Below are 10,908 nucleotides of genomic sequence, written 5' to 3'. Positions count from 1 at the left end.
GAACTATACCACAACCTAGTAAGGTACCCAGACTCTACTGTATGTTGTGGAATACAGTCGTTTGACCAGTTCTGGATCACTTTTTGAATTCACATTGTTTTTTGTTGCAATCTCTTTGATATTTTAAACAAAAAAGTTTATCAGTTTACCTAAACATGACATAAAACTCACCAAGTATTCACTGACACAAAAAGATTAGTTCTTTTGAAGAGGCTTTAAGAAAAGTATTGTCACCTGTTTGACCAGTTCAGGATCAGTTGAATCTATTCTGAATCAGTAGAGTGCCCTTTATTGCAAACCCATACTCCCATTCATAAAACTGTTCCTCAAGGACACAAAACTTCAGAGGTGTGTTGGCATGGACTTGGACTTCATTTGTTTAGTGAATGTCATGCAAGTGTCTTCAATAGCAGCGCAAAAACCCAGCGACAAAACCACAAAACAACAGCAAAGGCAAATGAAAAAGTGAAGCGAACCTAAAAAGCATTATCGACCCCTCCAAGTTTAAATTTCTCAAAAAAAAAAAAATCTAAAAGAATTTGTTGAAGTAATGTTTCTCAAAATCATCTGAATAAACTTTCTACTGCAGTAGTATGATTTTACCATACTTAGTAAGTTAGTGCGGCACCATTTGACGCAATGAGATGTTGAGTGATCCCGAACTGGTCAAGGGTAAGTTGCCCCCCTAAAGAAGATTTTGGTAACTTCGTCTCCTCAAAAAAACAAGATGTCTGCACAGTATTTACAGGAATGTTTTTTTACACATTTTTATCATTTTACATAAATATTTTTTGCCCCGGCACTCCAATTCTAAAGGTAAGAAGTTTTAACAGTGTTTTTCAACCAACATTTTTAAACAAAAAAATGATAAATTTCGCAGACAACCTTCAGGAAAACAGCCATAATTTATTTGCTGATGATGTTTGGCACCTTATTTTGGGTTTGTTGGTTTAATGGGTGTTAATCTTCACATTTATCAACAGAAATTGGTAATAATGAGAAGTGATATAACTATTTGGTTATTGCAAAGTTGAAGTGATCCCGAACTGGTCAATGATCCCGAACTGGTCAAATGACTGTATTATGGTTTTTTGCGGCAGAAATGTTTTGGGTTTTGTTCGCTTTTCATTTCAAGTTCGAGCCATCAAGATACAACCCTGAAACTGTCATCTGCGAACAAACGGTATCTTAAGTAAGATGGTTGGAGTGGTAAATAATATTAGGAGCTTGTTTGTAATCGTTTTGTGTCTGTCCGTAATCAGTATTTTATAAACTTTTTAACTTTTTTGTCTTTTGTTGTTTTGTTTGTTGACTTTTTGCTTTGTTAATTTGGGTCAAAAGTTTGGCTGGGGCCGGGATGAGTTCTTCACCCATCAATTCAATCCTTGATTTAGCTTGATACCACTCACCTCCTCCATCAGATCCTAGTGGTCAGTCTAGTGTGTGAAGCGCTGTACTCTTTTTCCGAAATGTCATGAATGTATCGTATGCATGAATGAATGTATGATGTTGATGTAGTTCCACTAACGTTCTATATAAAGACTATAGTATGTTGTATGATGATGCCAAGACCTTATGCATTGACGTCATCCAGCCGCCACCTTTGAGGTCAAACGGTGACGAAACAATCAAAACGCACATAGATTGGCCAATGAACAACCTCCTTTTGACCTCTAGGCGAGGGCGCCGTACTGGAATGACGTCATGTGCATTAGGTCTATACCATCTCTAGAGGGCGCTACATTCTCATTCTTTCCGTATGGCGCCACCACTTTTTCACTCATTTTTACAAAAAGGGATATATCAATCGGGTAAATAAGTTCCTATATTATTTCATATCAAATGAAAAAGTGGTGGCGCCATACGGAAACTTTTCTAAAAGAAATACCGACAATACCGAGAGCTATTTTGGGTGCGATAACGTAACCCATGGCAAAAATAGGTAGGAGGGAGGAGGGAATACGGGTTACGTTATCGCAACTATGTGTGTTGGTGTTGACTGTTGTCATTTAGCTTTCTAGAAAGACTCGTTTAGGGTCATAACATCAGGCCATTAACTATTTTATTTGCTTTTTCTGATTTCCTTAGCTGACACAACTTGAATAATGGATTCCACTGAGGGGGGCCCAGACTGCTCCTCTGTAAGTGCCGCTGCTAGAGTAGGAGACAGTGAATCTCTGCAACAGCTGATAGTAAATGGATCATGTATTGATGTTCAAGACAGTCGGGGCTGGACAGCCCTACACGAAGCAGCTAAAGCTAACCACTGTGACTGTGTGAAGATATTACTCCAACACATTGAAGATGAAAAAGGTATACATAGTGTGTTCATGTTGCATTTGTGTTTTGTACAGGGTGAGTCAAAAAGAAGTTGACCGTGATTTGTGATGTTTTTCAAAACAAACAAATATTAATAATAAGAACATCCGATTATCTACCCCGCAGCAGTAGAATAAAGCAAGACAGTTCTCTAAGAACAACTCTACCTGGCAAGTAGATACACACATGGTGTTACTGCAAACCAAATATACAACAATAATAAGACTTGTAATGCGCTGGGTGTTCAAGGTGCTATAAAAACCCAAAACGAACAAATCAAAGAAAATCAGACACAAAAAATGAGTCCTTGAAAACCTGTGACATAAGATAAGTTTTGAGAAGAGATTTGAATGTTTTGGTACAAAGACAAGATCTGAGATTACGTGGTAGAGAGTCCCAGCTGAAGAAAAAGACCTGTCACCCCATGAGTGTCGAGACTTGGGTTCAATGAGAAGAAGCATGGAACTTGATCGAGGATTCCTTGATGGAGTGTAAACTCTAAGAAGTTCAAATGACACTCAAAAGTTCAGTAAAGTAGTTCAGGGCCCTGCTTAACCCACACATCAGTGTAGGGTAAAACACAAATAATATTCTTTTATTTAACATCCAATAAAACTATTATTACCTGTAGATGTGAATGTTGTGACTTTGGAAGAGGAAACTGCGCTGCTATTTGCTGCACAAAATGGAAACAAGGAGATGATAGAGCAACTTCTCCAACATGGTGCTGACCTAAATATATTTGATATAAGAGAGATCTGCCCACTTCATGCAGGTATTGCATTGAATCTTGAACCTATTGGGCCTTCTCTTGAAATGCATCCACTGTATGCTGAAAAAAAGTAGATGCTAAATTCGTAGATCAACTAAAGGCTGGTTTGAGCGATTGGAATCTTGACGCTCGATCATAAAAAAAACGCAGTTTATAGGCCTCGGCGATGACTGTAAACTGTGTTTCTTCGGATCTCCCGTCAAGATTTCCATCGCGTGACCGACTTTAAACTGGCCTCTTTCCCTTAAAGGAACATTACAGAATTGGTTTTGCTAGCAAACAAGTTGCTGGCAGTGTAAGTACTTTATGTAATCCACCATATACATAAACTGACAAACCTTTAGAAGATTGAGATCGATCGGCCATCTGGGTCACAAAAGAATAGTGAAAAAAACGATTACCAAATTTTGCATGGCATCGATGCCAAAACAAAAATGAATTTAATGCTCACTGAGCAATAAACTCGTCAAATATGAAATTTCAGACAGAAATATTTCAAGGGATATTTTCTACTATCATCACCATTAGACCGTGTAAGTTTTATGTAAATCTGTGATCTTCACGATTTTTGTTTCTTACCGATTCTGTAACTCAAAACACAATGACCACAAATTTACATTAAACTTTCACAGTTTGAAGATAATAACAAATTTACCGAGAAGCAAATGCCTTGGTATCCTTGCCCCTTTAAAGGATTTGGGTACTTTTTCAAAGTGTCCACAAATCTACATTGTACAGGGTTCAACCTTCACGTTTAAACTTATGTGAAGCTTTCTACTATCTCTTCAGACTGAGTAAGATTGTAAACCTGTGGACATTGTGTTTTGTGTTAGAAAAAACTACATGGACCCGTTAAAAATACAGGCATGACGCCTGCAGGGCCCAATTTCATTGAGCTGCTTAAGCTGAAAATTTTGCTTAAGCAAAAAAATCAGCACTAAGTAAAATCAGATTATTGGCCAAGACTCCACTGAATTGTTCTGGCAATGCTGTGGCATGAAATTTAGGCCAGTAACACGTGTAAAATAAGAGGGCTATTTTCGTGCTTAAGCACATTTTTTGCTTAAGCAGCTCTATGAAATTGGCCCCTGGTGGTATGTGCAATCTTTGTCATATTTGTCTGTTTTTAACAGCTGTGGAAGGCAACCATAGAGAGTGCGTCGAGTTGCTTCTCAAGAACGGCGCATGTTTGAACTGTACGGATAGAAACGGTTTTTCATCACTCCACAAAGCTGCCTACAGTGACCTGGTGGATATGGTCCAGTTTTTGCTGGAGTCTGGTGCTAAGATTGATGTGCACTGTTATCACGAGTCTACACCGATGTATGCTGCAGCACTGAACGGGTACCTTGACTGCTCGAAGCTTCTCGTTGAACATGGTAAACAGAGATCCATTTCATTAAGAGGGTTTGGGTACATTGAAGATAATGGTGGTAGAAAGCTTCTTCAAAAATATCACTTACTGAGGTGCTATAGCTTTTGAGAAATGAGTAAAAACTTGTAAAAAAAAAAAAATTACAAGACGAAAAATTGTTTAAGAATGTGAAACGTATTTTCGTGACATTGTTTTACTCGTTTCTCAAAAGCACCACGTACTTGTTTACAAGGTGTGCAATATGCTGCCAAAAAACAAGGAACACTGGGGCGAACCGCCCCTCTCTTTTCGATAGGTGCACTGGGTTCTTTTATGTGAGTTACACAACACACGGGACCAACAGCTTTATGTCCCATCCGAAGGATGAAGCAATGGTGAAGTGAAAAGCTTAATTGCCGTGACTGGACCTCAAACCCACAATCTCGTGAACAGAAACCCCCGAGAGTTTGAATTTCGGTGCTCTTAATTAACCGCTCGGCCTTGACACTTCCACACGGGTCACAGGTCCAAATTTCATAGAGCTACTTAAAGGTACTTGTCAGAGACTAGTATTATCACTTGGTGTATCAAACAATAATGCATAAACATCAAACCTGTGAAAATTTGGGTTCAATTTGTCATTGTAGTTGCAAGAGAACAATGAAAGAAAAACACCCTTGTTGCACAACTTTGTGTGCTTTCAGATGCATAATAAAAAGGCTTCAGCTAAAGTCTTGTTATTTTAGTGATCAAATTATTCCTTTCTCAAAAACTATGTTACTTCAGCGGGAGCCATTTCTCACAAAGTTTTTATAATATCAACAGCCCTCTATTGCTGGTTACCAAGTAAGTTATTATGCTAACAATTATTTTTGGTGTCGCACAAGTGACAAGGAGTTAAGCCCGGTTCATACTTACTGCAAATGCGAATGCGAAGCGAATCTTGACTTCACAAATTGGCACGAACAATTCGCAGTAGTTGAACTCTGCTCTACTCCCTTGCGAATAATCGCTGCGAAAGGAAGGTGTGACGTCAAATTCGCTTCGCATTCGCATTCGGAAGGAAGTATGAACCGGGCTTTAGAGCGAAAGGAAAAGTGGTGCGCTTATGTGATGAGACAGGGAGGCCTACCCAGCGCAGTTATAGATTGTCTGCCTACAGGTTAAATTCAAGGCAGAGACACCCCTAAGGTGCGCTGTATCCACACAGTGAAGTGTTAGAAATGTAGGAGAGCTGACAAGAGCATTGATTGAAAGAGAACAGTTGACAATAGACCAATCAACCAATAGACCGATCCATGAGCCTTTTTGAGGTATGGCGGACGTGATACGCGCGCGTCACATGCCGCGACTGATGCCACGCTCACCATGTTGGTGGTCATTAGGTTTACCTGTAAACGCTGCGCCGCCTAAAATGCGCACTTCACTGAACAACATACATTCTATTTTTATGGCCAATAAGCACAAATTTACCACAACTTTACAGTGTTGTAGCATTGTGTCCGCCATACCTCAAAAAGGCTTAATGGGCTTCGCTCACAACGCACGTGTGAGCAAGAACACGTGCGCCTCTCTAATGCCATTCTGCACAACTATGCCGCGCGCGCCAAGCATACGCGCACGCATGTCAGACCTTATTTTGTCAGACTTTTGGTTAAGCAATGGGTTGTGATTGGTCATTAGCAATGGGCTGGAGCTTAATGGATCGGATTATTACAATTTGAGGATGAGGCGCCCACAGATGCAAGTCTTGGCCGAGTGGTTAAGAGCATCGAATTCAAGTTCTGGTGCTAATTCACCGGAGTGTGGGTTCGAATCCCGGTCGTGACACTTGTGTCCTTGAGCAAGATACTTTACTATAATTGCTTCTTTTCACCCAGGGGAATAAATGGGTACCTGCGAGGGTAGAGGTTGGTATTGTGAATGAAAAAGCCTTTGGAGCGATATACACTGTTGCCCAGGTTGTATACTTCCAAGGGAGCTGAGAAACATTAAAAAGGGATGTTTATTGGCCCTATGACCAGGGCACTAATGTAAAGCGCTTAAAGAATTAAGTGTTAGTTATTAGGCGCTATATAAGTCGAAAGTTATTTTGTTATTTTGCCAAATGATGATGATGTGATGATTGAATACCCAATTGTTTATTTGTATTTTTCAGGTGCAGATATCAACATAACTACTGATGATGCAACTCCTTTGTACACAGCCGCAAAGGAAAACCACCCAGATTGCGTGAAGTATTTGCTTAAGCAGGGTGCCTCGATAACGATTTCACGTCCTGTGGATAGTACTGATGATGAAAGCGTAGAGTTGGCACCCATTCACATTGCAGCTGTCAAAGGTCACATGAGGTCAGTAAAGGTCAACAATCTTTGGTCTTACCCATAGTGGGTGCGTTCGTTTAGCTTCCCTCGTTCGACCCAGGTGAGTGATGTTTTTTTTTCTCAGGAGGAACGTGGGTAATTATCTGCACACGTCCGTCCTAGGAAAAAAACACGCCACACACTGGGGTCGACCCAGGGAAGGTAAACGAACGCATCCATAGATGATGTGACCTGTGACATCACATGTTTACAGAATAGCCACAGAGCCTGGACTTCCTGCAGGCATGATTTGTACACAGCCTAATAGAGGAAAATATAAAAGCTTAAATTTTAAGGAGATTGCAGTGTCTAACTTTTGATAAGATGAAAGGGGGCACATCTCAAAACTTGTCCAGTTTTTTACTTTCATAACTCTTGGATTGGTGTGAAAATTATGACACAAAATGTCAACTTTCCCATAGGATCAGTGATAACAAGTACTTTCCCAAGCCCTGTGATAACAAGTACTTTCCCAAGCCCTGTGATAACAAGTACTTTCCCAAGCCCTGTGATAACAAGTACTTTCCCTAGCCCTGTGATAACAAGTACTTTCCCAAGCCCTGTGATAACAAGTACTTTCCCTAGCCCTGTGATAACAAGTACTTTCCCATAGGATCAGTGATAACAAGTACTTTCCCTAGCCCTGTGATAACAAAATCACAGGCATATACTCGGCTGGGATTCGATTCCACAAAATTTTGAACTCTAGAACCTATGTCTTAACAAATAGACCATCGAGATGGCTCTGTAGCAAGTAGTGTTGGGCGAATAGTGAAATTTTGTTATTCGGATACCGCTGGCCAACTATCCAAAATTAACCGGATATTCGAATGTTTTTTTTGCCACTAGAGGGCGCTTTTCGTTTGTGAATGAGATGTTATGGGTGGATTGATATTAGTTTTAGACCAGTGTCACTCGGTTCATTCATAAAAATGACCGGATCTAATTTAAAGATGGCGATTTGCTTTTTCTTTTGAACGTGATTGACTCTACGTACAGGAAAACTTTTGTAATCTTTGAACAAATTACGTCAGAAATGACATTGTTTTAACTCTTCACAGAGGTGAGCATAGTTAAATACTTAATATATGCTTTTTTATGCTGTTTTAATAGAAGTTTCATAAGGATTCAGACAAAACAATTCATATCAGTTGTCGCCCGACGTCCGCGGATATTCGGATATTAAAGAATATCCGGTTACTCGGTTGTAATTACAGAATTATCCAGTTTGTAAATAGGTATTTGCGCCCTGTGCGGATATCCGGTTAAGAAAAAAAAGGCATTCGCGGTTACGGATAGGAAAACCTATTTGCCATTAACCGGATATTCAAATTATTCGCCCAGGCCTAGTAGCCAGAGAGGCAGTTCGAATCCTAGGGACCTTCCTTAGAGATCCATGTCGTAGCCACAGCTGAAACCATAAACTCACACAGATTTGAATATTTTATACAAGATGTGTAGTAATTATAAAGAAGCTGCAGTAGTATATAGTCTGAGAAGACTATATCTGATAAATCTACTCCGCTGTAGTAGAATATAGAAAGACAGTTCTCTAAAGAACAAACTCTACTTGGCAAGTAGATACACACATGGTGTTACCGCAAACCAAATATATATATTGATACCTCACCATGCAATGTCTGAAATCAAATATAATCAAATAGAATTTTTTTTGTTTTTGTAATTCTCTCCTTTAGGTGTCTGAGGCTACTTATACCAGTAAGTCTAGGATTGCTTGAGGATGATTATATTGACTTTTACAAAGAATTACAGACACCAATGCATCTTGCCGCAAAGAAAGGTCACGTCAAGGTCATCAAAGCCCTTCTCAAGGCGGGATGCGATCCTGATTTCGGCCTGGTAGATTTTCCTAAATATTATAGAAAGAAGTTGAGAGCTGCACAACCTGTGACGTTAGTTGCAATGCACAATCTAGAGTTTGGTGTGGCCAAGCTGCTGTTGGACAAGGCTGCCTTTGTGTGCAATGCAGAGGGTCTACACTGCCACTGCCTTGTCAAAGAGAGTGCCGGGCACTTACCTTCGCTGAAATTCATTCTAGAATACGGTGCAGATGTTGGATGTCACCACATGAACCGTGTGAAGTTACCAAAAAGTCTTGAATGTGTCATTTTACTCTTGAAATCCGGGAAGCGTTGGAGCTTTGACTGTTCGGACCAATGTGGTTTTTGCTACAGGTACTTGTCCCCTTGTTATTGGCGTGATAGGACATGGTGGCTTAAGATAATCAAGTTGGTGTACAACTATGTGGACAGGCTCAGACTGTGTCAACACACCACCCGTTATATACAAGACCACAGTGAGTTGAGTGAAGTACTGGAATTAACAGGTAAATCTATTGTTCACTCTGGTGGCCCTGATTTTGTAGAGGTTTGACAATGCTCCTAGGGTAAAGTTGGAAAAGGGGGAGGAGGGATGTCTTGGAATGGGGATTCCACATCAATCCCCAGAAAAAGGGATGTTTGGAGCTAACATTCCAGTATCATTTGTACCTCTTCATGATGGAGCAATCAAAGCTTAACACAGTGTAAGTGCTTGTACTGTGCGAGCTACATGGAATGTCCAGACGTATTTTATCCCTGATGCAAATCTTACATCTATGAAATAGTTTGCAGTACCCACTGCTAAAAAATAGGATTCGAACTGCCTCTAGCCACCGGGCAATCTCGATGGTCTAGTGGGTATGACACTGCTCTAGAATTGCAAAGATCGTGGGTTCGAATCCCACACTAGTAACATGCCTGTGATTTCTTTTCACAGGACTCGGGGAAAGTACTGAGTATACAGTGCTAACACACATCGGCGTATATGGGCACAAACCAAAATGAACATTCTTAGAGCTTGTCCACCAGATTTCCAATTAAAATGTCTGTAAAATAAAAAATGCTTTTATCTTCTTGTGATAAGTTGTTGACTGACTTTTATTTTCAAACAATTTGATTCATGTTACATCGTGACTTTTTTTCCATGCAGGGAAGCCGCACTCTCTGGAGCATCTCTGTAGAGTCGCATTCACAGAGCATGTTGGAACGGTGCGTGCCACGAAGATCATCCCCAAGATGGACTTCCTTCCAAAGCTGGTCAGGGATTATCTCCTCTATGAAGATGTCACTTTGCCAAGCACAGAGGTAGATTAACCCTCCTACTGTGGGTTCCATTCTCCAGTTGACCGACCACTTGAAACCTTGTGGGTTGTGTGTAGAGGCAATACCATGCTCAGAACTAACTCTTTACATGTGTGTACTGTGTATTCACCACATGATATCATATTGCAGGCCGGTATGTTTATCTATCAACCATAACCACCGTGGTTGAAATTGAGTGGTCAGATAGTAGGAGGGTTAACTGTGTACTGTGTAGATGTAGTCACCACATGATATCATATTGGGGGCTGGTATCCACAGTGGATGATGTTTCCACTGGAGCATTTCAAGGGCACCAAGGCAACGACTCGGGAGGGGGTGAAGGCAATTGACTTTGTTGCCTCATTCCTGATTACCAACTTTTATAGGCCTACCCTTATAACTTGAAGCTGTTTTTCTTTATGATTAATAATTAGTACACTTTATTTTTCATTTTGTACTTTCATTATTTTGTTACAACTGTTAGAGAAGATTACAAATAGTTGAGATAAAGATTATTGATGGCTATTTCACTTAATTTTGTTAATAAAATATTATATTTTTATAAACTGAAACTTGTTCAGCAAATTTTAATTGAAGTTGTCAGTTTTTACATTAGATTAATTTGTTTAGTCTAAAATGATTGCTGTTTGCATCGAGTTTTCTTAAGTTATACTAAAAAAGATGCAGACCCAGTTATTAAAGTTGTCATCTGCATGTTTATGTTTCTTAAGGATTCCCAAGTCAGGGCCCAGCTGCTTAAAGACAAATGTTGTGTTACTATACAATTTCCAATAGCACTGCTGGCCAGAAGCACACGAAAAGGCATGCTTACTGCATGAAAATGAATGACGCCACAGTGAATGTTCAAGATGGCCGCCAACTACTTATCTGTGATAAATACGCTTACACCTTCATGACCATTTTCTGCTACAGTAAGCAGGAAAATTTGCTTACTGT

General features: G+C 39.9%; 1 protein-coding gene across 3 annotated transcripts; it reads left to right on the top strand.

The window, feature by feature from the left end:
• The first annotated feature begins 56 nt into the window (after positions 1 to 56).
• On the top strand, positions 57 to 10,470 carry LOC139942713 (ankyrin repeat and SOCS box protein 14-like). 3 transcript variants are annotated; one of them, XM_071939524.1, is made up of 7 exons: positions 57 to 672; positions 2,089 to 2,313; positions 2,951 to 3,094; positions 4,225 to 4,470; positions 6,604 to 6,796; positions 8,506 to 9,155; positions 9,800 to 10,470. In XM_071939524.1, exons 2-7 carry the CDS (start codon positions 2,106 to 2,108, stop codon positions 9,961 to 9,963), a joined length of 1,605 nt encoding a protein of 534 aa, XP_071795625.1. In that variant the 5' UTR covers positions 57 to 672; positions 2,089 to 2,105; the 3' UTR covers positions 9,964 to 10,470. The 3 variants fall into 3 exon arrangements, with proteins under 3 accessions (XP_071795625.1, XP_071795615.1, XP_071795622.1); XM_071939514.1 differs by having other exon boundaries at positions 57 to 1,183; XM_071939521.1 differs by having other exon boundaries at positions 57 to 1,192.
• Positions 10,471 to 10,908: the final 438 nt, after the last annotated feature.

This window comes from Asterias amurensis, chromosome 1, assembly GCF_032118995.1.
Source record: "Asterias amurensis chromosome 1, ASM3211899v1".
Taxonomy (NCBI): Eukaryota; Metazoa; Echinodermata; class Asteroidea; order Forcipulatida; family Asteriidae; genus Asterias; species Asterias amurensis.
The sequence above is the reverse complement of the archived record's forward strand: the minus strand, read 5'-3'. Positions and strand labels throughout refer to the sequence as shown.

Coding starts and splice junctions, on each gene's coding strand:
- LOC139942713 (XM_071939524.1), top strand. CDS start 2,106: ATGGATTCCACTGAGGGGGGCCCAGACTGCTCCTCTGTAAGTGCCGCT. Junction 6,797..8,505: donor GCTGTCAAAGGTCACATGAG/GTCAGTAAAGGT, acceptor TCTCTCCTTTAG/GTGTCTGAGGCTACTTATAC. Junction 9,156..9,799: donor TGAAGTACTGGAATTAACAG/GTAAATCTATTG, acceptor TTTTCCATGCAG/GGAAGCCGCACTCTCTGGAG.